Source organism: Centroberyx gerrardi, chromosome 20 (genome assembly GCF_048128805.1).
Source record: "Centroberyx gerrardi isolate f3 chromosome 20, fCenGer3.hap1.cur.20231027, whole genome shotgun sequence".
In the NCBI taxonomy this organism is placed as follows: domain Eukaryota; kingdom Metazoa; phylum Chordata; class Actinopteri; order Beryciformes; family Berycidae; genus Centroberyx; species Centroberyx gerrardi.
The window spans coordinates 22,334,383-22,361,208 of NC_136016.1; the positions used below are offsets into that span (position 1 = coordinate 22,334,383).

Consider the following 26,826-nt stretch of genomic DNA (forward strand, 5'->3'; position numbering starts at 1 on the left):
AAGAGTAATAACTCAACTAAAGATTGTAAGGTTTTGGCCTCCTCCTCCCTGACAAAACAAAGAAAACGTCTTATTTCCATGCGGTCATTTAGGTTTTAAAATTATACTATAAATGTAATGTTACAGTCTTTCCTCTTGTTGTCCCTCTTCCAACATGGTGGCACGGCCCTCGTAAGCACTGGTACTCACAATTATCCCATGACAGGCCTTAGGGTTCCTAATTAGAAAATATACCACTAAAGGGTTCCTTATAGGAAACAAAAAATCTAGAAAAAGGACAAAATATAGAGAGAAAATCTAGAAAAAAAGTCAAAAATATAAGGAAAAGACTAGAAAAAGGACAAGATATAGGAAAAAATAGAAAAGAGACAAGATACAGGAAAAAAAAATAGAAAAGAGACAAGATACAGGGAAAAAAATGTAAAAAGACAAAATATAGAGGGAATAAATCTAGAAAAGGGAGAATATATAGGAAAAAATATAGAAAAAAGACAAAATATAGGCGGGAAATCTAAGGGACAAAATATAGGAAATGTTTAGAAATATGTTTAGAACAGCAAATGGAAAAGCTTTAACGGTTGAATCACTACTGTGTTGTAGCAATCGACAATAAAGACAACACAACAGACATTTATTTAGATGAAAATGTTTCAGATTATTACTTTAAGAACATTAGAAACATACAGGATCTTCTGCTCCTATCCTTTGTGCTCTTTAGTCTGAACACCGATGCAGAAACCTGGAACATTTGGATTGCTTGGTAGAGTTGAAGGCCTCCTCAGTCAAATCCTCTTTCCATATTTTCCCAACTGATTCGCTCTAATATTCACTTACATTAAAGTAAAAAAAAAAACCTACAACTCCTGTCAGCACTTATTCATCTTATTTCTTTTCCTAGTATTTTACACAATCATCCTGAAGTCACAGGAATATTTAGTTACAGCTACTGTCAGGCTGCTATGACTCTGGCCTCCTTACTGTTGCTTGTAATGTTGACGATTTAGGAATTAAAGCTTTTTCTACTGTTACACTGATTGCAAATCGCTCTGGGAAAGAGCGTCAGCCAACTGCTTGAAACATAAAATGAAAAAAAAAAAGATACTGTATAAGCAGCCAGCCAACGGCCCGGTAGACAACTGTTTGTTCTCTCTCTATTTTCTCTCCCAATAGCTGGAACAAAGAAACAACAATGGCTGAGTCTCCTGCCAGATGAATCTGCCAAGGAAAGCCGGAGCAGATGTCCGATGGGAGGAATTTCACCGATTCTGCCAAGCCTGCAGGGAATTTCACACTGTCAGAAGACAAGAGATGGCGGATCTGAGAAACAGAGAGAAAGAGGGAGAGAGAGTACAAGAGCAAGACAGAGACAGACAAAGTGACGCAATAGAAGCTCAGTAGCCAGATGACCGGCAGACAGAGTGCTGGTCTGATTTCTAATGTCCAGTTCTTCATCTTTCAGTGCATAGTTGTCAGAAATTATTTTATTTATCTGTCGAAGGTTAGCCTGGACTCCTGAATCGCGTCCCTCCCACTCTTCAGAGAGTCTGGTGTTTCCCTCGTCAACGGCTTGTTCTCGCTCGGAGATACAATCGAGCCAATCGGAGCCTTTGTGGGCGGGACTAAAGTTTGAGCCGTTCGTGCAACCGTCAAAATCGACAGACATTCTTGGTGCAATTGGTAAATGTAATGTCTGCTAACCAATGGATGTAGAGGCTGACTGGCTGCAGCATCATGTGACTGAAGTGACGTCAGAGTGGCCGGATACGTCACTAGTGATCGGTTCAGATATGTCGGTCACTAGTGATCGGTTCAGATACGTCGGTCACTAGTGATCGGTTCAGATACGTCGGTCACTAGTGATCGGTTCAGGGAAAATCAACCCCCCCCCCACACAGAAAAAACAAAACTAGGAGGAAATCTCAGGCTGAATAATGGAGTGAAACCAGATGGACGTTCAGTCTGAATATCAGGCTAGTGGAAGGCTGAGAGTGTATTTTTGTTTGCAGCAACGTCTTGTATACGTAGTCTTCTATAGCTTCTTCTGGAGCAGCTGGGTATTAAATGCCTTGCTCAAGGGATTCAAAAAGAAACCTTCCAGTCACAAGCTTCTCCAACCTCTGAGCTACTGCCACCCCATTGGTTTAACTGGAAACTAAGCAAATGAGTGTGTGAGAGAGAGAGAGAGAGCAATTAACTGCCCAATTCACTCTTCCCCTGCCCAAACCTAAAGCCCCGCCCTCAAGCCTCCATCCCCATCCAATTTGCATCCAATTTTCTTATACTAAGTTCACTTCATAGTGGAAGAAGCAGAATGACATCTCATTGCTGCCACTAGGGAGCGTTCATGTGTTTAAATCGTTGGAACGACCACATCCAAGATGGCGATCGTCAGGCTAACGGTTGTGGCGCTCCTTGATATCATAAAGCATTTTACAATCAAGGAATCAAGGAAACCAACATCGGTGGATTCACTGCCATGTTTGATGCTGGTGTTGACACACTTCCGCAATCTGTAACGCAGATGCAGGAGATATCAGAGACTACAACAAACCCCCCTCATGTCCTAGTTGTAACTGGGACTGGGAAGCTGATGTGAATGTTTTTTTCTCCCAGTCGGCAGTTCGTATTTACGGTAAATCCGACATGACGTGAACTCGGCATTACTGTGGTAGAAGAAGTGTCCCGTTCATGCATCTCGCATGCGTTTAAACTGCAGATTATTCTGATTAGAACCGAATTACTCTTCTGCCGACTGAAATAAGCAAAACTTCCAATTTCGGAGCAGCAGTAGTTCAGCAACCGTGGAGTAAGGAGTGGCTGCATCGGTAGCCTCCTACTTCCTCAACATCAGCTGTTGTTGTATGTGCTCTTTGGCAAGGCACTCAACCCCCAACCGCTCCACCAGTAGAAATAAACTGGTTGGACTGGGAACGCCCCCCCTGGTGTGAAAGGGTGTAACTGTGAGAATATGATGAAGAGAGAATTCATGCTGAGGAACTCTTCCCCGGATCCACAGAGGGTTAAAAATAAAAACACGGCACGGTCTGTATCTCTTGTTTTTGACGCTCTCCGCCACTTAACAATACCAAGAAGAAGAAGCTGCAGGCGCAAACTCTGTAGTTCCAGCCAAGCTTGGATGTGATGCCAACAGCGTAACAGGATATCATTTGGTTAAATCCTGGCATTTTGAACCCTTGGATAAAAATCAAATGTAGAACGTTTTTAGGGAAATAATGCCCCCCCAACCTCCACCACACACACACACACACACACACATTCTTCCCTCCCATTTCCCAAATTACATGATGATGGCTAAAATCAGCTGATTCTGTCTCCAACAGCCTCAGAGCAGAGTTGATGGCAGGAAAACCTTTTTCTCTGTTTGTTCCACGTTGCGATTATATCAAGTGATCTTGGTAGAGGTGTGTGGGTGTGTGTATCTGTGTGTGTGTGTGTGTGCATGTGTGTGTATGTATGGGGGGGGTTCAATCCCAAAACAAGGTGTTTTAGGAGCACATGTGGGCCTTCACATTTGCACAATTTGTTTATTTCAACTTGTGGGTGTTTATGTTTGATTATCTTAAATAATTCCCACTCACCCCGAGCGACGTCAGAAAGACGTTACTTACGCAATTTCAGGTTGGTTGGTCCAAGCCATCATTTCGCCACAATAAAGTCCAAAAACTTCACTATGGGTTAAAATCGGGCTGGGCTAAACTCCTGCTAGCCGTGGCGTGTCTATGTGTTTTCATAGTGGTCTTTTCAACGACCCCAAAAAGACGTCTTTTCAATTTCCGCCCATGGGATGTTTCAGAATCAGGCAGCAGACCATATATATTACTCTACTTCTGACTGGAAGAGCTGACTGCAGACTCGACGCTTGTGTTTCATTACTTCTGATTGGTGGAGCCGACTACAGACTTTCTCGGACTCGGATCCCCAAAATGCCACCGATTTTTGCAGGAACAAGCTTCAGCAGGATGTCTGCAGGAACACGGAGGGAGAGATGGAAACCGGCTTCAGGCTCCACAGAGAGGCTGCGTCTCGTTCTTCTGTACACCAGCGGACGGCCCAGCGGACGGGCCCGGCGAGCAGCGAGCCGCCCAGCGCTCCTGGGAGCACAGGCAGAGTCCCGGGACAGAAACACAGAGTTCCAGCCAGAAACACAAGTGAGGCGGACGTTAAAACAACAAGACTGCCGTCCGTCACGTGACGTCCGCGCTGTTTGTCTTGGACCAGCTACAGCAACACACGCATGACCCCAGTCTACTGTACGGTTAATGATGTGGGGTGTGTGTGTGTGTGTGTGTGTGTGTGTGTGATTGTGCCCCTTTCTCTCTAAATAATGTCTGTCTCTAAAATCTTTTTTCTCCTTGCCTCTCTCTCTCTCTCTCTCTCTCTCTCTCTCTCTCTCTCTCTCTCTCTCTCTCTCTCTCTCTCTCTCTCTCTCTCTCTCTCTCTCTCTCTCACACACACACGTTTTGCACTGAACACACACTTATCCTAGACTGCAGCATAATGCCCCACTGAGTGATGTGTATCATTGTAATGAAAGGCAGTAAGGCCTTGTTTAATGAGGGAGAGAGAGAGAGAGAGAGAGAGAGAGAGAGAGACAGACTGAAAAAGAGAGTTTTTAGAGAGAGAAAAATATATTTTAGACAGAGAATTTGACAGGTTTTGTTTTTTTAAGAGAGATTTTTGAAAGAGAAAGTTTTTGGAGATATTTTTAGATAGAGAGCAGGAGGAAGGATGATTTTAGAGAGAGAGAGTTTTTTTATAGACTTTTTTCATGAGAATATTTGCAAGATAGAGGCATTTCTTCAAGTATTTTGAAAGAGAAAGAACGATATCTTCTATAAAGTCAGAGATCTTGTCCTTCCTCACCTCTGCTCTGTGTTGTGTCGATGGAGGATCGCACGCTGCGTGTCCATTTGGGAGGTTTTATGTTCAGTTTGTCTTGGCCGGCGCTCAGTTCGGATATTTCCACATTCTGTCTCACATTTTCTCTACCCCCTCTCCCCCGTCTCACCCCTTAGATCACCCTACCAGCCTGTCTCACTCTCCTTTCTTACCAACAAGTCTTCCTCTTTTCCTCCTGCCTCCTCCTCCTCCTCTGGGATTTAGCAAGACCAACATCTTTAGTGAGGTCTGAAAATCTAAAGCAGAGGGTCTTTGGACAAACATTTTGGCCATTTAAATCCAAATTCTTTCAATTTTATGATAGATTTGCAGAGTTTTTTTAACGGTTAAGTTTAAGCAACTGGTGGAGAGTATGGAAGTAGTGATGTAAATTGGTTTTCGGCCAACAGAGACCTACATCTTTTTCTTTATATATATTTATCAGTGCTTATCATGATGAGCTGATGATGGACAGAGTGGCAGAGGGGAGATAGCATATTTGGTTAAAAAGAAAGCTGTTTATTTGCCTAGTTTGATTTACAGAGGCGGTAACAGGCAGACAGAGACCCAGATCCATCTGCACCGACACTCCCTCACTGTCCCACAGAGGAGAGAGGCAGGAACTTCAAGTGCTGCTGAAAATGACGAGTCATTATTAGTCGCCCTGAGGTCAGAGGAGGATAAGAGGAGGAAGGGCAACTCTTAAGTCAACAAACCAACATATTTTGGCTGGGCAGTTGAAGAAAGAAATCCAGCTGTTTTATCAGAGCGTCCCATTCCCCCTAATTGAGATGCTGTATATTCTACCTATTTGCCCAAATTAAATTCTGGTGTCAGGTATGTTCACTTCTCCGCCCACAGGAAGTGACGAATCCAAACTTGAGAATGAAATCCAAATTGTCTCCTGAACAGCAGCAGAGAAAGCTGGACTCACCAGCGTTAGATCTTCTCCTCTCTCATCTCTTTGATATAAAGCATCACAGACCGGTCCGGTTGGTAAACATGAGCGACCTGTGTGACGTTTACTGACCTCACTGCAAAGGAATTCTGGGTATTGAAGTTCAAACAGTCTCCAGTTACCTCTTGCTGCCATTTGGAGCCGCCAACATGCAAAGTTTCCAGTGTAAAAGAATAAGATGCTGTGCACTTGTGGCCACGTTGCAAATAATATTACTATTAAATGCATTAAAAAAACAATTTGACAAAAGCATGTAAATGTCACATATAAGGCATATTGAGTGTTAATGTTCTTATGCTCTAACTGATATCCTGCAAGAGTTTGCCAAGCTCCCTGCACATTGGGAAGAAAACCAAAAGCAGGGTGGAGGAGACGGTGTCTTCCCTGTTGTTTTTGGCTTTGAGATTGACAGAATACACACATCATACATCCCATCGCCTAAATTCAGTCATCTTCACTGTCTGGAGTCTTGTTTCCCTCCTGCTGTTATTCCTTTATTCTCCTGCTTCTCTTTCTCGGTACTTTAAAGGTCCCATATGGTGTAAAGCAGGATTCCCCTTGCCTCTGTGATGATAAAGGAGTTGGATGGTCTATCTAAACATGGTGAAAGTATCAAAACTAAATCCACACAATCCATATTAGAAAAGCGAGCCTCTAAACGAGCCGTTTGGACTTCCGTAACTTTGTGGCGTCACAAAGGTTCGCTCATTATCATTTCTGTAAGAAATAATAGACTAACAAAGTGTTTTTTTCAAAGTGGTCGAGCGGTTGTCATCGTTTATTACCGGAGAGTTTTCCCTACCTGTAGCCGCCGGGCCGCGGCGTCTCACGTTTCACTCTCGAAACGGTTAGCCAATCGGAACAGAGGGGTCGTTAATATTAATGAGCCTTAAAGACACGGCGACAGAAACGGCCTGTTCTTGGTAAGGCTCAGAGAGATGCTGGAAAATGAACGTGGAGAAATGGATTGAGAGTGTTTTTGGTACATGACACCACACACACAGCTTTGAATGGACCTCAAGACAGAAAATAAAACTCTGGAAAGTGGAGAATACGGGACCTTTAACTAAAATCTAAAACCAAAACAGAAGAGTCTTAAAACTCAACAATTTGAGTGTTCGGGGTCATTTTCTTTAACCAGAAAAGCAGCTCTGAGGATGAAACTATCACGCCGACTAATTGCAAGTTCGAACACGTTCTCTGCATGTTTGAAATAAACATAAAAAGGAAAGATCGTCAGTCAGCGGAGATTTGACAGAGAGGAAAGTTGAGCTAAGCCGCTCAGCAATCTGATGGCGGCTCGGTGATAAACATTCCTACAGTGTAATTATCCATAAGAGAAGTCAAACAGCAATAGTTGCTCCGTGCCAGGCCTCAACACACACACGTACCTGCATGAATTTGTGTGCATGTTTGTGTGTGTCTATCAAATCAGGTTTGGCTGTGGTAAAAGATTTTTGGGTCATTAATTAAAAGGTAATTGCAGTCTAACCGATCCTTTATCAGCTTCTCCTCAAACAAGCATTGTGGTTTTGTAACTCAAGATCCTCTTCTGGCCCGCTCACAGTTTCTATAAACACTTTATAAATCCTCCTCCACTATGAGTGTCTACACACACACACACACACACACACACACACCTACCTTCTTGTGCCAGCTCCAAGCAATTGAAGGACTTATTTATAAATGAGCCTGTCTCAGATTGTTCATGGAGGCTTTGCAACAAACCACAAGCTGCCTAAAGCAAAAAGCCAAAAAGATAAAGAGCCTTGGCCGTGATTTTTCTTCCTTTTTTTTTTTTGTCTCTGGGAATTACTGTCTTTGTCTTCGGAGAGGAAAAAAAAAACACATAACATAAAAGAAAAGTTTTTTTTCCACAATGAAATATCGACCATCCGAAAAAATGACTCCAACGCTTACGAAATGATTGATAACACAAAATTAAACAAATTGTGGTACGTTGGAAGGATAGCGGGTAACGTAGGTTCTTGCTTGACGGATTAATAACACTTCAATAGACTGGAGCCTCTACAGTATATTTCAGAGATATGGAGGGATGAACTTCCTTTTTGGATATGTAGCGTTTTTGGAAATGAACAAAAACTAAACAAGTGTCTTCTGGGGAGACAGAGGGAGGAGAGGGAGACGCACAGACAGAGAAAGATGCAGGAAACTACAAATCCAACGTTCAGACATTTATATTTTAGGCATTTAACGCTCATCTAAGGCATTTTCAGTAGATTAATCTTAGATTCCTGAATAACCAACATTACAAGCAAGAGTCAGAGCCACCGCACTCTGAAAACACACATAATATCATGTATAAAAACACAGCTACCACCAGGTCAGAGGTCAGATAGAAACTCCTGGGTCTCACTGAACCAGTTAAAGTTAAAGTAGCGCTCTGCATGTCCAACACACGCCACAGGTTACAAAAGGACAACTTTTTAGGAATCCAAATTAACAACAACACATTCTGGTTGTTCCTGATACATTGGTGGCCTTTTAGATATGCAAGCCCCAAGAGTCTAGTCCAGTGGTTCTCAACGTGGGGTCCAGGGAACCACCAGGGGTCCCTAGCAAATTGATGAATTGTTAAACTTCACCATTATTTCATTTACAAGACGTTAACACAATTAGAGAATGTAGAAGAATGACTGTTTTGATGATAGTTTCTCTGTTATCTCTCTACCTACAATACAGATAGTCATGGAAATCTGGACAAAATCATATCTGACAATAAAAATATTCTCAGAGTTGGGTCCAAGAGACAAAATCTCATCAAATGGAGGTCTGTGGCTCTAATGTGGACTAAATTAGGGGTCCTTGATATGAAAAAGGTTGAGAATCACTGGTCTAGTCAGCTCCACCAGTAATGTAGTAACACAAGAGTCAGTTCGGGCTCAGCAAAATGCAGGCTACTGCCTAATTTTCCACCATTAGATAATTTGATTGAGGCGGTGAAATGTAAAACCCCCAATAGGATTGAAACGATCTATATTATAGTAAAATTCAACCGATTAAACGACGATTAAAGCTGTGCTAGGCAATATTTTCATATAAACATACATCCGTCTTATCAGCCTAAATCATAAAGTGAGGCTACAACAGAGAAGAGCGTCCCATCCCCACTGACCGTGTAGATTCGCCCAAATTAAATTATTTTGTCAGGTTTTGTCACTGGTGGGAAATCCTCTCCACACACAGGGAGTGAGGAACTTAAGAACAAGATAGAAACCGTCCAGAGAAAGCTGGACTCACCAACGTTAGATCGTTTCCTCTCTCATCTCTTTGGTTTCCCTTGGTCTAGGGATCACAGGATTTCTGGGTATTAAAGCCCAAATTTTTTCAAAAAGTTACCTCTCGCTGCCATTTGGAGACGCCAGCGTGTGAAGTTGCCAGACACTTTAAAGCACCCGGCCCGGTCCTGGACCCCCGGTGCCGGGAGGGACTGATGAGGATAAAAGTGTGCAGAGCATTTGCCGAATAAACGGCCCATCAGTCAAACAGAGTCCCATTAGGAGCTCAGCGCTACACTGGAGACAGGAGAGGAGGGTGATGATGAAAAATGGATCTGTGTGGTGGATGACTTCCATATGCACTCCCAACACCCACCCACCCACCGCTCAAACAGGAGCAGATTCCCCGTCCCAAATCCCGATCCTCGATCATCAGCGAGAAAGCAGAGAAACTGACCACAAATCAGCGTCTAGGGTTTCTTTATCCTGTTCCATCATGCTTTTATATTTACATTTCTTTGTGTTTAACTGATGCTTTTATCCAGAGCGACTTACAGCGAGTGAGCGGGTTCAGCGTCTTGCTCAAGGACGATTCGACATGACACATGGCTGTCGCAGGGATCGAACCTGTGACTTCCATTACAGGGCGGTCTCTCTAACGAAGAGTCCACCCTCTTACCCAGGGGTCATGAGGAATGAGCCCAGCGTTCAGATACAGAGACACGTGTTCAGCTCACTTGTGTGTGTTTATCGTCTCAGCTCAGGTTCCCCAATTTTGTTTCATGACAGAAAGAAGACCAGAAATCAACTTAGCAGTTCAGTCTAGATACTTTACACTGGTACTGGTAGTCATTGTTAAAGTCTGCCTGTGTTTATCTGCATCAGTACTGCAGTTAGCCCTTTCTTTAACATTATAGAGGGCTCTCAGGTGACGTAACACACCCTCTGGCGGCCATATTGGAGGTCCTCAGTTCTTGAGCAACACTGTTAACAGCATGCTGCGTGTCTAAACATTTAACTTGGCATTTTCAACAGAAATTAATATATATCATTTATGTGCTGTTTTTGACTGGAAACTGATCATTTCACCACTGATAGCCTATCCTGTTCCAGCACCACACAGCCATCTTGGTAGGAAAATAACAGGTGATTCTAATAAATTGGCAGGTGATTATAATCAAATGACAGCCACAGCCAATGAGCTGTGTATATGGTAAAAGCACCATATTAGTAGAAAATGCATGTGACATCATACTATCAATACGTGATTGATTTAGTGTTAAGATAATATCAGCTTGTTAGCTAGCTAACCATAGTATCTGGTCAGCTAACCATCACTGTCTTGTTGTTAGCACATCTGATTCATTCATTCATTCATTCATTCATTCATTTATATAGCACCTATTTAAACATGGTTATAAAGTGCTTTACAAAAATAAAATAAGAATAAAACGTTCCTGACAGAATGCAGTATTAACGTATCTAGTAGCAGCTAGCGTTAGCATGTTCACATTAACATCAGTGTGTTTGCTGGCTAGTTAGCTAGCTAACAGTTTGTTCAGGTTAACTGAGCTGACTCTTCTCTGGAGTAGAGACTAGGGCTAAAGACAAGACAGTTTCACAGTAACCGAAACTGAAAACAAATCCACCTTATGAGGCTACATTTTATTTATAACATTACTAAATGGACCTACACCAACACTACATCTGCTTTTTACAGGTTTTTCTGTGTGGTTATTAAGGCTAATAAGCGTGTTTCAAAATCCCAGATACTGTGGTACTGCGGTCAAGAAAATGAAAAGAACAAATTAGCATCGATAGGCAAAGCTCCAGTTTTTCTCGCACCATTTGTAATCAGCATTTCTGAAAGTACCAGTGACCAGTTTATGCAAATAAAGAGCGGGAGATATGTGGTTCAGATGGTGGACCGCAGCAGTAATGGGCTGGTAGCATGATGTATGAGCCAATTCAAACAACATAAACCCTAACTTCATCTGGAAACTTGACACACACACACATACTGTACATGCTCACATACACGCACACACACATATGGCATTAACAAACAAACATTACCCTTTGCTACTCCACGTTCCCCCGGAGCCACTGGAGCCATAGCTACAACAACTGGGCTGCTTCAGTCTGTTTGGCCAGTCCACTTTAATCTAAATCAATCGAGCAGCTGAGAGCCACAGTGGTGGAAGGCACAAAATGAGGGAGAGAGAGAGAGAGAGGGATAGAGAGAGAGAGAGGTGCAACGTTTTCCCTCCTGCCAACCATCCCATCAACACATCCCTTTCCTCCATCTCTCTGTTCAACACTCCACCTCTCCTTAAGTTTGTCTCACTGCGGAAAATGACCAGCTTGACCTCCTGAAATTTCATGAAAGGAGCACAATGTCTTAAAGGAATAGCTCATCCAAAAAGTTATTAAATTATTACATTTATTTAAGGACATTTTGTTGCCCTTTTTGAAGCCTAAAGGACTCCATACTGAAAAAAACTCATCTGATTTTGTACTGGAATGAGGAAGAATAGATAGTGACCGAATTTTAAATTTTGGGTGAACTATTCTTTTAAAATGCAAATATGTCCTCCCAGAGCACGAAAAGTTAGAGAAACACATCTTCCCACCACAAAAGGCCTTGAAGAAGTGGTGGACGGGTGTAAGTATTTGCCTTCAACTCCGACGATCTGGGTTCAGTTCCTACCAAGAAGATTTCTATTGTGAGTGAAGTTTGGATTTTTACCTAAAGTTTATCTAATTTAACCATGACTAAAGCCTTTCCCCAACCTTAACCAAGTTGTTTTTGTTGCCTAAACTTAACTGTTAGCTAACCTTTTCACGTGACAAACAGGTGAAAATGTTGTGTCCGATTTGTGTCATTGTCACAGAATCCAATTGGTGGTGGAGGAATGTAATCTTCACATAATTTGTGTCCACAACATGTAAATCTGCCCCCAGAACAGGCATGAGTCTTATGCCCTACTCTAAATAAATATACAACCCAGCTAACGTTAGCTAGCACACAAGCCGTGACCAAAGAATATGTAGCTGGCTGTCTAACTGATCTCTATGGCCGTGACCATACCAGCTAACGTTAGTAACTACTAGCTAACAGCTAACTTGTTTACATAGTCAGCAAACTGCTACACCTGAGCACTTGTCTCTTTCTATTGAACAGGAAAGTTCATAAATTGTGAATGAAATACAAATAAAAAACATTTGTGTTAGCTAACTCTGTCATTGACCATGCCAGCTCTGACCGTCACGGTCCCGCTTGACGTTTCAAATTGACCCGCCTCCTCTTTTTTTTGATTGATCGCCTGATTGAACCAATCATAACAGTTTCTGCCCTGAGAAGATGTGTCGATGGATGCACACAGCACTGGCCCACTCCATCCTGCACATCCAACTCCCTCCCTCTCTCTTTCCCTCCCTTCCTCCCTCCCTCTGCCACCCATTTACTCACTGCTAGCCTCCACCATGCTGTCACTGGCACCAGACTGGCTGAACATGTTGGCATTGTCACACACACACACACACAGACACACACACACATATAAAGTCATAATCTGCAACATTTTCATATAAATAAATGTCTTGTTACTTTCTATCGCTGATTGAAATAACATAATGGTGACTCAACCGATAATGAAATCTTCTCCAACAGCTGGTGTCTGGTAGTGGTGTCTGTTTTCTGTTTCTGGTTTGGAATCAACAAAAGAAGAAGAACTGGGTAGTTAGCATGAGCAGCGATAGCCACCATGGCTGAAGAGACAAAGAAAAGAGAAACTCAAACTGCATCAACAGAGAGTCCAAGCTCCGCCCACACTGTTTGATTGACAGGTGATCTGTGGGAAGTGCAGTGCAGAAACACCACAGTGAGGCTGAGGGACAAAGATGGAGACAAAATTAAAACCACTTTAACAAGTGCACACATACACATTTACACATGCATCATTATTACGCACAATCACACAGGTAGACACACTTACGCATACAAATATGAATGTATGCTTAGCACATAAATGCACACACACACACACACACACACACACACAATGTCCTGGTGGCCGTCCACAATAACAAATAGCATAATTAGAAACAGGTCATTTTAATTATAAGTCCTTTTCTACTGCAAATACTGGAAAAAAAAAGAACACAGAGCAAGGAGGGGAAAAACAGTATGTTTCAGCGATCAGGAATATCATCTAAACCACAACAATTTGCCAGATGAAGTAGCGTCTGGACGACTTCATGGCAGAAAGGTGAGGTCGCCGTGCCGAGCGGAGGGGAACGGGACGGAGGAGGAAGAAATAATAATAATCTGGTCCGCAGCCACGTACGATATGACTGGCTCTGGAGCCCGAGCCAAAACAAAATGTTCTCTCCCTCACTCCAAATAAAGCTGTGATTCAAATGAGATGAAAGATGGAGTTCAGATATTGGATAAACTCAAACTTAACAGTGCAGTGTGTAAATGAGATCAGGTGATCCAGAGTTTTCAGTATTGCCAAAGCATCTTGCAAATACAATGGGAATGCATTTTATGAATAAAGAGGGAAAATAAATGAAAGCTAATACATGCCCACTCTTTCACACGCACACCAAGGTTATTACAGTTTGGATTTGTCAATAGTATTTATTATTTTTATATTGTTTTTCAATTTCTTTTTTTTTTTTTTTACTATTTTTTAAAATTTGTTGTTTTTGTTGTTTTTTTAGTTTAGTTTTTTAGTTGTTTTTGGTGTATGTTTGTTTATGTTTGTTTATATTTGTTATGTAGTTTTATTTTAGTATTTTTTTTTTTTTATGAATATTAAAAGTTTTTATTTAGTTTCAGTTGTAGTTTTAGTATTTTTGGTAGCGGTGGTATTTTTTAAAGGTGTAATGATATTAGTTCAGTACAGGTACTTTGTATATATATATATGTATATATTTGCAACAGGTATTGTGTAATACAAACAATACATCATAAATTATTTTTAAAATGTATTTACATTCATTTTTCAATTAGTGTTCAGTAAAAATAGCCCAAACCTGAATTCAACAAAAAGACGGAAACAAAAACATTTGACGTTTATTTTATTTTAGACGAAGAAGACAGGATAGTTTTGGTTTCAAATTTTTTTATTTCAGTTTACCACAATGTCTTTTAACACCCAGTTTTCATCATAGTTATAATAACAATCTTGATGCACACACATGAACACACACAAATATGCATTCATGTACTCAAGCATGCACACACACACACACACACACACACACACACACACACGGTTACCTCTGTACATTTTTGGCACTCTTCCATCTTGTGAAAGTCTAATTTGAAGTCGAGCCAAAACCTCATTTACGGCCAGACAGTAAGCTCAGTCCGTCAGTCCGTCTCTCTCTCTTCTACCTGACCAACACATCTAGTCCTGCTCTCATCACCTCTATTGGAGCTGAAGGGGAAATCCTCCAGTCCAACTAATGGCTCTGCTGAGTATTAATCTAATACTCCTGTCCCGAGTACGGCCGTGCAGGCTTACAGCAACCTGCCTGTTTCTGTCTAAATTTGAGATTTTTTACGTCTCGCTGTCTCTTTTCTCTGTCTCTCTCTATTTCTGTCTCTCATTCTCTCTTTCTCAGTGTGTCCCTCTCTCTCTCTTTAAACCCTCTCATTTCCAGCTTACCTTACCGGAGAATATGGACCAAATGTACTGGAACTACATTTTGACGTTTTTATGAAGCGGAGATTTAGGTGAAAGTATCATGTCTAGATCGGCCTCAGAAGGAGAAAACAGAGGAAGAGGAAATGGAGAAGGTGTAGAATAGAAGGGCAGACAGAGGGATGACAGATGGATACGCACAAGGTCAGAAATCCCCAAACTACAGAGGCAGCCAGCGTAGAAGTCCGACTTTTTACTGCAGACTTGCTGAATGAACACACAAAAAAATCAAGCTTTGCTCTATTTTCAGCTGTTGGAAGATAGAAGCCATGATCTGGTAACTAGAGAGTTTTGTGCTACGATTTGGTTGTAGTGTGGGTTGTTCATGAAAGAACTGACTGCAGAACTAAGTTCAGATTTCTACTTTATTTGTCCCAGTGGGCAGTTGGTTTTAAAACTCTTTTCCAAATGTATTTACATAAATGTTTTAATTAGTAAGCAGTTTTTTGCCTGTGACCGAAAGCTTGGCACTTGATTTATTAAAGAAACTTGCATGGATCTAAGTGTGCAGAACCTTCTTCCTTAATACTGTTCTTCGGTCTTCTGGCACCTTAGCGCATTCAATAGTCGTGAGTGCGGTGATCTTCTCAAAGAATTAGTAAGCAGTAAAAATAGCCCTTCTTTCTTTTTTCCCCCCGTGCACATAAACAAAGACGCAGGCGAAGAAGACAATTTTAGTTTTTAGACTGGCACAAGAAACAAACAACAGTCAGTTGCCAAAACGAGGTGTGGATGCAGAGTTTCTACCACCAGTATCATCGGCATCAAGACAAACAAGACAAACAATCACGGCCTTCCTCCTACTTCTAGTTTGCAGAGTACTGGCTCACGACTCTTGTTGAATGCTCCCAACAAATTTTATTTAGCTAAATAGACCATGTTTCGTATCATTCGTATCATGCCTGTGATACACATAGTTTGGCTCAGCACCAAAGAAGTGGGATGTGCGTAAGGACTATTTGAAGCTTCCTCCTACTTCTATCAACATATATGAGGCTTAACCGTGCTTCCACACTGTGAGCAGCACAGTCACCAAGTCACCTGAAGTCCATCTATTTCCTACAGAGCTGAACGACCGGAGAAACTCAGCTGATTTGCGGACGGACGCTCAACAAGCTTGCTGAACTTCTCGCGGTCATCGGCCGTCAACAATCAGATTTGCGTTCTTCCTTGTTTCCCTGCTGATGTGATTTTGTTTCATGAACAATACTTCTGTCTGTCAAAACTTCCCAGTTCTCTACAACTTTTATTTGAAAGACCACAGGAATAAACGTCTCAAAAATGATGCTTGACAGTTGCATCCATCACTGGGTTAGGGTTAGCTATAAAACAGGCTCAGAGAGGGGCTGCTGTCCTGTTTTGCACACCATTTCAGTATTATAATCAAATTTCAATCTAAATCTAATGAATGCAGTATAGACGCAGGATAAACTCCACTCACAGCAACCTGTTTCCCCTCATCACAGCTGATAATCCGATCCGGTGTCTCACTTTCACAATGTTGTCTTTATCTGGGAGAGCCGTAGTCGATACAAATAAATAAACACACCGACAAGGTAAAACTCCCTCCTCTCTCCGCAGCACAGCAGGTTTGGCTGCCGCTGGCATTCCTGCAGGCGAGGAGGAGTTCCCCGCTGGGCCTGACATCCACAGCATGTTAAAGTGCTTTAGAGGCACTTTACAGAGCGCATTGCCTTTCCACAACAAGACAGTCCCGTCCACAACAGATCAGCTTTTATCGGATTTCCTGGGGAGGTATAAGCTATCAGCTGTGTGATTTTGAAATGGCAAAAGTAAATCTGATAAAAGCATATGAGATATCACAACATTTGGTAGATGCTCCCATCTAAAGCACCTTACTGTACAGTGAGAACATACAGGGAATGGAAACCCCCATCCTGTCAGTGAGTACGTTTACATGCAATCTAATGAACTTCATAGTTTTATATTTATTTATATTGGATTTTATCTTTCCTGTACTATTTTTATTACCTTTCCTGTACTGCCTTGGCATTGTTTTGCCAATTGCTGCTGTGACACCCGAATTTCCCCTAGGGGATCAATTAAGTATAATCTTAATCTTAATAATTTGATTTTAAAACAATACTTCATGTAAATGCCTTTATCCTTATATTAATCAAAGTTAAGTCATAATCAGAGTAACAGAACCCGGTTAACACACCAACATTTCTGCTCAATCTTTCAATTTATCGGGGCATGTAAACACCTTAGTCAGATTTTTTTTTATTTCTTTTCAAAGTGCACACGTCAAAGGTCACCAGACGCAATAATGCAGATGTTTTATTTACAAAGCAAAAAACATGGTGCAGTGCAGTGGAGAGGTGAGCGGTAGACTGATTATTATTATTATTACTGATTATTATTAGAGAAGTCACCTTACTTCTAAGACGTTGTAATTAAGATATCACCTTAAGCTGCTCACTTCCAGTAGTCCACGTATCGATGTACATGTAAACACATTCAGTGTTAGTGCCACGCTCTACTGATTGAGCTAGACAGCACCACAAAAGTGCAGAATATCGGTCCCAATATGAACACATGCGATGACACAATAAGAAAAACCTGACTTGACAGCTTCTGTTGACTAGTGTTTTGAATTTCCCAAACCTGATGTGCACCCAGTCTCAGATCAGAGGCAACAGAGACACATTTGATCTGATGTAACTATCCCTTGTGCAGTTCAGGGTGAGCAGCTAGGTAGAAACACACACATTGGGAAACACTTTCCCAATACTGTAAATCCTCTAATAGTGGTCTGTAGTCAATTAAAAGCCGGGTCTCTGATAATGGCCGGGGGCGTGGTCGACACGAACAAATAAAGGCCGGCCTCAAATACAGGCCGGGGAAAAAAACAAAGGAAACAAGACTAGGTCAAAACCTAGTATATGGCTGGACCGTGTCCGTCTCCTCTCTCCGCCGCTGTCCTCTCCACCGCGCCCACGGCCCGCATTGATCCTCCCGATCCAAGACCCGGACACCCGGTGACGCATCGGCGTCGAGACCCCCGCCGAAATCTCGGCCGGATCACCGGGAACACTTCGGCGCCCAGGTTCAGTTAGCTTCAGTTAGCTTCAGCTTACGTGCAAACAACGGTGGATACCGGTAAACTCCTGGTGCCTGTTTGTAACTGTAGTTTGTAGTAACGTACAAGTGCCACAAGATGGCTCGGCCGGCGGAAGTCTCCGGAGCGTGCCGTCGTCGATTACCGTAATTATCGTAATGCATCGCAGTAACAAAAAAACGTCTACCTAACGAACCCCAACAGAAGCAGATCAGAAAACAAGGAGGCTTCGTACTAAAATATGAGCAAATATACTTATCAAACAGAGGGAATTAGAAATAAAGGCCTGTCTCTAATATAAGCCTGCTTCCAATAAAGGCCTGGTACCCTCTGCAGTTGAGGTAAATAAAGGCCCGGGCCAATATTAGAGGATTTACGGTAATTTCCAACCTCACCCTTAAAGGGACAATAAGTAAGATTTTGCTGCCCTACAGTACATAATTACCATAATATATCTGCAATGGGTTGATAGGGTTGTGATCAATACCAATGACTCAACAATTACTTGGCCAGCTGCTGAGATTTCTGTCTTTCAAAACTAATTTTCCAACCTGTACTCCCCACACATTAGGGTTTCAAAACACACTGTTTTCAACAAGTGACTGACATCACAACACTTTTCATTTTCAAGCCAAATAATAAAACTGCTTTGTTATGAAAAGCAGTTTTATTATTCCAATAGTTAGCATGGTGATATACAGTATTCCCTCTTAACTAGATGTTTCTCTTGGTTCTCTGCTCTAATTAGCTAGCTTACTTGTTTATTTTCGCGAAAATGTGGCTTTGTTTGTGTTAATTACAGGCCACCGTAACTTAAGGGGGTGGAGGGGGTCAGTGTTGTTGTAATTCCTCCTAGTCACCAATAGAGTTCAACAGAAGTCATAGATTACTTAATGGCACTTTAATCTCAGCAACAACAGTACAGAGGGAAGGCGGACCCTTCTGGCTTGAAGCGTCCGCTCAACAATCATACATTAACGGATCGGCTGACAGACGCAGTAGAGATGCATTTTTAAAAAATCCCGTTACATGGTGGCTGACTCGGAGACCCTTGTCGTATGTTTCCACTTTAGCCGTGATTGTATTCCTCTTCATTATTCAGGCAGAGCCGCACCAGTGGCCAGCGCTCGCAGCAAATGCCTTCCATGTGTCTCTAATTGCCTCAGCAGAGGTATTTAACACGAGGTGAAGTCATTAACACATGGACACTGCTGTCAGATGTGGAGCCAGCTGCCTCCGGGCGAGAGAGCAGGCCGTGCGTCAAGAGACAACAGGGCACCACCTAGGAGAGATAACGCAACATCCCGCTCCCACCCTGAAGAAAGCTCAAGTTTGAGTTCGCTGCCAAAAGGCTCTGTGTCCATTCTGTGGGGAAAGAAATTACCTGAAGTTCATCATTTAATATCTCTAAAATATAGAGAAGCCAGTCTGTTAACGTGTTAACATTTTGACAACCAAGGACTTATTTCTAGAAAGGCCGATGGATTTTGGAGGTCCAACAGATGGCCAACAAGCCATATATTGAAATGAGTAAATATAATTATAACTGTATTATAAATACAATATACTATACATAGAATAATAACAATAACATCTTTCCTTGCATGATTTTGAAAATCTAACATTGGATTGTACAAAAAGTAGATCTAGGAAAAGTTATAGAAGGACATTTTGAAATCTAAGATATATATATATGAGATATTTCCATTCTTCTATTCAAAACAGCGGTCAGTTGATGGCAGCTTTGCCTTTCTAGTTAAGTTACCTCCTTTATTCTAAAAAGTAACATAGCATCACTGTCAGGTTAAAACCTTGTATCTCCAAAATATCAACTTTTCAGGACCTAAGAAATGGTTCAAGAGGCTGGAGAATTGTCTCAGCCTGCAGAGGAACATGTAATCCTTCAGCTGAAGGTAAAATATGAAAATCACCAAAATCGGAGTTATGAGGTTTTTATTGATACAGAGATCGTTTGTTTTCATTTTCGATCATTTTTTTCTCTCTGTGACTCGGCCCGCCCAAGGTTTCTTCCATTTCTTTTTTTCCAACAAGGTTTCTTTTCCTTGTATGCATTGAGGGTCTAAGGCTGGTGGTGCTGGTAAGTATATGTAGCATTGGTAGGCTGGTAGGTCTTGCTATAATCTGTTTTTGTGTGTCTTGTTCTTCCTGATGTTTGTTCTATATCATTCTGTTCTGTGGTTGATCTAGATCTAGTCAGGCTCATTCTCTGTACAGAGAGAGACATGCAAGTGATAAAAGACTATAGAAATAAACTTGAACTTGATCATCAGTGAAACAGAAGTTGCAGCTCATTATTTTTCCCTCATGCCCTGGTCAATATCGCCATCTGCTGGTCGACTGTGAACATTGCATCGTATCCCGGCTGCAACTGCAAACAGGTAATGATGCACAGTTAACCAGCAAAGGGAAACAAGCAGAAGTCACATTAGAAATTTACTGCATCTGTTATTTTAAGACAGCAGATTCAGCTATAGCACTGGCTGATTGTTGTTGAGACTGCTGGTGAGGGAAACCTAAGTGTACTGTAGGTGAAATGTGGTAGCGTAGTGGTGAGTGTAGACAGAAGACAGTGTGGACTGAGGTGTTTCTGGGACTTGTAGGCCTAATTCAACCAAGTAATCAGTGATAGGAAGTGCCTTTAACCCCTGACCTACAGTATTACATTCAAAACCAGGTTTCCATACAGGCATTCACCCTAAAATAAGACAAGGGATTGTTCCACCCACTGTTAGATCTCATAAATCTGTGATGTTCAGTACATTTTAGGAGTTATTTTGTGATGAAGTGTTGTAATTTACTTTGTTGGTGAACCCGCTTTCCCTCAACCTGCCTCGTCTACTTCTACTGCACTTAGTGATTTCCTACGTTTCCCATAATGCCTTTTTCCAACCGCCAGAGCACGGGTGTGAACTTTTTGCATCCAGCTGTGGGTTTAAGTTAGCTTAATATTAATATTAATAATTAACATTAGCTAGTTAGCTTGATATTAGATATTCATTCATCGTATTTCCAACTTTAATAACTTGTAAAGCAAAGAAGAAAACACACATTAATGAATATATTTGTGATTAGTGTAAGAAGAAGAAGAATTTACAACCACTGTTTTTCAATAGACCTATTTTATATTTTTCTTAAGCAACCTTCATATGGTAATGAGCTATAGAAATTTGAATGTTTGTGTATACATAAGAAACATTTTCTCAAATACTGAAACAGGTTGTTGTAAATTGTTCTTCCTCTTGTTCTTCCTCTGTATTCGTGTGCTATTTTGTCTGAAAATGAAATCCGCAAGACAAACAATAAACAAACATGGACGTCCTGCAGCTTAACAAGCAAATTTGACAAACTTCAAACAAAAACTTGCAATAAAGCTGCATGTAAATGTGTTTTTTTTACTGTTGACTGACACAAAACTTGATTTTTTGCTTTGTTGAGAAGGTTAAAGGTCACAATTGCGTTTTCTCTGAGTTTCAGACTTAGTCATCCGACTTTGGAGGTCGTTCATTTGAAATTTCCAAGTATGAAATACATTTTTCCAATATATCCCATGACTATATACAGTATCCACATGAATGCACTGTAAACCTTCGACCAGTCAGGTATAAATCAAGCCGTATGCAGGCTGGCTCGGCTGCAGGTGAAGCTCTGCAGCCCGCTGTACGTCACTGGGCTTCCCTTTAAGTCTATCTGTGATCAGCACATGGGCAGTGTAAACATTTGAGGACATCCCACACCCACCAGCTGGCTCATATAGGCTCACGTGCCGATGTCACACACACACACACACACACACACGTCACAGGGAGGGGAATGTCTTAGGGCCGACATGTGAGTCATGAAGCTGCAGCTCAGCTATCCACTGCACCTTCACAGGACTAAGTAATGGCTTCCCTCGGCCCTGTATGGTTTTTCAATATAGGACTAATAATATGTGCATCTCATTTCCTGAGTTTCAGCAGGAAAGTGAATTTGAAGTGCAGGTAAACCACCGACCAGATGAGACACAACATGGGTTTGCAGTAAATAAAGTTCTATGCCTCTTTTTTTCTTTATTTTTTGCACCCTCAGGTTTCTCACTATATGCATTTGTGTTAATAAATTGAAGATTTTTGTTAGATTTTTATCCAGCTAACGTCTGGCAGAGTGCAGTGTGTCTTTAACTTTTTTACTTTTTACAGTAAAACAGGTTTGCAACAAAAATATAATGGATGCAAATCCAATCAGCATTATATATTATATTTATTATTATTATACATACTTGCTCACATTTTGTTGCAGTTTTTTTTACCCGACTATGTGCTGAAATGTCTTTCTACCCCACAATGTTTTGATAATCTATTATATTTATTATTATAAATATTATTGTGATGTTCATGTATTTCAGATGACTTGTCAGCTGCCATTAATAAACTTAAATTGTATTATATCTCATGGTATATAGCTGTTAATATGGGTATAATCTATCTTCTGGCCTATCTGACAGCTAGGCTACTAATAATAGGTTAAGTGATATCAGAGATCAGAAAAGGCCTATTGAGTGTCTATGGAAGGCATGCAGGAGCCTTAAGTATGAGTAATCGCCCCTAAATGAGGGGATCATCATTCCTTTCTAACAGCGGATGAATCTGATTAACAATTGGGAAGCGAAAGGCCTATTGATCAGCACGATGATCTTACGAATTTGATCCCTTTTGTTCAGTCTGATTGATTAGAGATAACCTGGGATTCATGGTAACGGGGGAATAAACACATCACGCTGATTTCGGTGTTAACTCTGAGTCACTGTCCAAACAGCGGGCCGGACCGGAGGCTCGCCCCGGCCCGGCGCCATGGGGACACGGCGACCGGCGGCGGTTTGTGGAAATGTGCGCGCGTTAACAAGCAGCTGTGGAAACCCGCTGCATTTGCGTCACGGCTCGGCTGTTCGTTTGCTCTCCTGCCAACTGGCCTCATACTGATAACAGACAACTGATCTGAGGAACCCATGATGTGGACAAACGGCGACAAAACGTCCGCTCACATCATAATGGGAAAACTCTGATCAATTAAGAGTCTAATTAGGCTTATTGGTTTTAGAAAAGGCGGTGACGCACCAGTGTAGTAAAGAGAGCTAATATTTTCTTTTTATCTTACTATTCAGTAAATGTCATCACAATTTTGTGTTTATATATCATGAAAATGGTGTAGTATATTATTATAGCTTTATATTATAAATGTATCTAATTAAATTATACAATATTATTTGTTTATTTATATTAGGCTATTTATCTATTTCTATATTTGTTAATTCATTTATTTATTTATATTCAGTCATGATATTAATAAAAAATCTGTAATCACAGGTGTGTTTTTATATATTTTACAATGATTTCCAACGTGACTCAACCAATCAGGACGATATTTAATAGCCTGCATCTTTTCAACATGCGGCTGAATAGTTATGAAAATTCTCTCCATATCTCCCTGTCTCTGGTTTGTATCAACGGGAACCGGTAAATAAGTCAAAAGGCTTGTTAACTTGACCTGGACATTCAAATGAAGTCAAATTGCTTTTTGGTTTTTCATCTGTATAGCTGGCTCTCGGGTCATTTACACCTTCGGGATGTGGAAATCCTCTGTGTTTGCGGTTTATCCGCCATCAATCACTGCTCAATCATCTCACGGTGTTAGCTGAATACAGGGACAACCTGTCATCAAAGGCAGCGGCTCGCCTTATCACCGGCCGTCCCTCAGGTGCAGAGCTCAGTCCGCTCTCACTAAAATGACGATACGAGGTCTGCGCGTCTGGCTCGTCGTCGCTCTCCAGCTCAGATGCGTCTCTCCGTTCGCCATCCCGCACGACAGAGGGACAGCGGGGAAAGAGGCCGGTTTGGATGCGGCGAAGACGGCGAGCAAGCGGCTGGACGAGCTGGTCCATCTGAAGGATTTGCCCCGGAGTCCCGTGGCGGCTCCTCACAAGAAGGCGCCTCAGTTCATGTTGGATCTTTTTAACGCAGTGTCGATATCCAGCGGGACACAGAAAAGCCAAAAGGAGATTCTGGAGGGAAACATAGTGAGGAGCTTCGAGGATAAAGGTGAGTAAAACTTGTCCAAACGGACAGTTACGCACGGGTTATGTTTCTCTTTTGGGCATATATTTAGGAAAAGATATTTAGTTGACATAAGTCATCCTAAGTGTGACCACAGCAGCAGTAAATATTAAGGATTTGAGTGCGTAATTGTCACCCAACCTTGCAGTTACGCACCATTACGCGCTGCTTGCTTCTCTGTGAAGTGGATACTTTTAAAGACTTAATAGTATTTGTTTATTAAAAGATCATTTTATCGTTTCCCTAAAGTTGTGTGTGATATTTCCCAGGTCATGCCGGAGAGAGGTTTCACTTCTTCAACCTGTCGTCTTTCGGCAGAGAGGAGAGGATGATCAAAGCGGAGTTCCGCTGGTTCAGGCAGAAACAGAAGTTTTACCTCGGGAAGTCATACGGGCCTCATTTCTACAAGGTGAGATAGAAATGACATATGTGATATGTGATTGTGTATGGATGTCAGTTGGGTACAGCAAGGTATGCGCACTCGCCACATCTTAGCCCAAATGTGATCTTGCAGATTTTATCTTCATTATACAGAGCAAAGATCATGCAAACATTGCCAGAGATCTATTGGGAAGCCATATCTTAAAAAAAATAAAATAAAACACCTGAGGAGCAGTCAGGAGAAATGTTCCGTGTTTGGTGACACGTCTAAAAATTTACCACATTGACCAAATACTAGCTTGACAGTCATATTATCCGAATCCGAAAATTAGTCGATATAAGCGCGTTTGGACGTTTTGATGGTGAAATGCACTTTGACAGACTCCGCCACAGCGTAAAGTTCAGTGAAGTGACGTCAGTGTTTTGTGGATGCTCAGGTGGATTTGTACGAGGTGTTGGACAGCAGAGTGAAGCCGTGGAGAGGAAACCTCATCACCTCCAGACTGGTGCCCTTCTACACCCAGGGATGGGAGGTCTTCAACGTCACTCAAACGGTAAGCGGTTAGGTCTGCCCTCTCTCTCTCTCTCTCTGTTCATATGCGCGCGTGTGTGTGTGTGTGTGTGTGTGTGTGTGTGTGTGTGTGTGTTGTAGTAAGTAAGAGATCATTCGTCAGATTGCATGACAGTCCATATCACTCTCATTCATTCCAAATCATTTGGTTAATGAATGACATATTACACTTCATCTGTTTAATTTAATCTATTCAATGACGGTTTAAATGTCAGGTGTCCAAGTGGATCCGCAACAGCCAGGAGAACAACGGCATCCTGGTGGTGACGACGCTTCCGTCCGGTAACTGGCTGGAGTCGGTGGTTTCCTCAGCGGAGCAGAACAGCGGGCTGGCGGACCGGAACGCCTATCTGGTCATTTTCTCTGATGACGGGAGGGCAGCGGAAGCAAACAGATCCTACAGCCCGGGTACGGTGGAGGAGATGGGTTTAATTTGTTCGGAGTAATGTGTGGAAAATGGATTTTGAGGATAAGCATCAATCTGGTATGGCAAGGTATATCCACTATGGGTTTTAAATCATGTGCCATCATGACCTTACAGTCTGCAGGTTTTCATTCTAACCAAACACGACAGCAGCTGATTTCAGAGACTAGGACACCTTTAACCGGAGAGGAGGAACTAAGCAGCTGCTGTAGCGTTTGGTTGGAATGAAAACCTGCAGACATTAACAACATCTTTATTATTTCTTCAACTCCATGTCCTGGTTTTTAAAGAGTAACTAAACACCAAACCAAAGCTAATCTTTGGTGCCAGGTGATGTCACCACCTGTTGTCCTCTATAGAAGGTGACATCACCTGGCACCAAGGATCGGCCAATAGCAGATGGCCATTTCAGTAGCATGTTTTTCACCATTGGATGTCAGGTTTTACACAGATTTGGGTTTGGGGTTTAGTTGCTCTTTAAAAGACGACACAGCTATCTAAACTCTCTGAATATCAAAACATTTGGGACAAAGTTGATTGACTTGCCAACAGTAGTCGACACGCCCAGAAGCGACCGATTTGCCCAATTTTGATGAAAATTTGAGGTGGAGTTTCGGCACGAGAAGCATAAATGCCAAGATATTGCGTTTCTATTGGGCTCGAGCGTGTCTAAGCAACAAAATCACAGTATACAGTTCTACTCTTTGATCTATGAGTCTATTCTAACCCGATCTGATCATCTTCTATCCACAGGACAAACCCAACACGCCGCTGCGCCTGAGATCCACGACCACCGCAGCCGGAGGAGCCGCGCCGCTCCGGGCTTCCTGCCCCGCGGGCGGGCCCAGTCCTGCCAGCGGGTTCCGCTCTTCGTCGACTTCGAGGAGATCGGCTGGTCGGGCTGGATCATCTCGCCCCGCGGCTACAACGCCTACCACTGCAAAGGCTCCTGTCCGTTCCCGCTGGGCGAGAGCCTCCGCGCGACCAACCACGCCACGGTGCGCTCCATCATGCACGCGCTCAAGCTCTCCAGCGACGACGTGGGCGCGCCGTGCTGCGTGCCCGACAGACTCCAGTCCATCAGTTTGTTGTATTTCGACGATGAGGAGAACGTGGTTTTGAAGCAGTATGACGACATGGTGGCGGTGAGCTGCGGCTGCCACTGACCGGCAGGCCTCCTGCCTCTTTGGGACTATGAGTGGAGGATGGAGGGATGATGTTTCACTTGAGTTGACTAAAAAACTGTATTTTCGTGCACATGTTTAAATATTGTACTATTTTGAGAAATAAAACAATCCTAAACTATTGGTCAGTGTTCTCCTGTATAGCTTAGGCCAGGGTGTGTACTACTTAAGTAAAAGTAACATTTCTGACTTTAAAAAATACTCCAAGTATTTATTTGTGTACAGGTACACAAAAAGCTACTCAATTACAGTAATGAGAGT

The 26,826-nt window shown here is 42.1% G+C and overlaps 1 protein-coding gene across 1 annotated transcript; it reads left to right on the plus strand.

Annotated features, from left to right (window-relative positions):
• The first annotated feature begins 3,980 nt into the window (after positions 1 to 3,980).
• Positions 3,981 to 26,547, plus strand: LOC139918175 (bone morphogenetic protein 2). The gene is made up of 6 exons (XM_078290946.1): positions 3,981 to 4,169; positions 23,597 to 23,990; positions 24,275 to 24,414; positions 24,824 to 24,940; positions 25,173 to 25,365; positions 26,135 to 26,547. The coding sequence occupies exons 1-6, from the start codon at positions 3,981 to 3,983 to the stop codon at positions 26,545 to 26,547; spliced, it is 1,446 nt and encodes a 481-aa protein (XP_078147072.1).
• Positions 26,548 to 26,826: the final 279 nt, after the last annotated feature.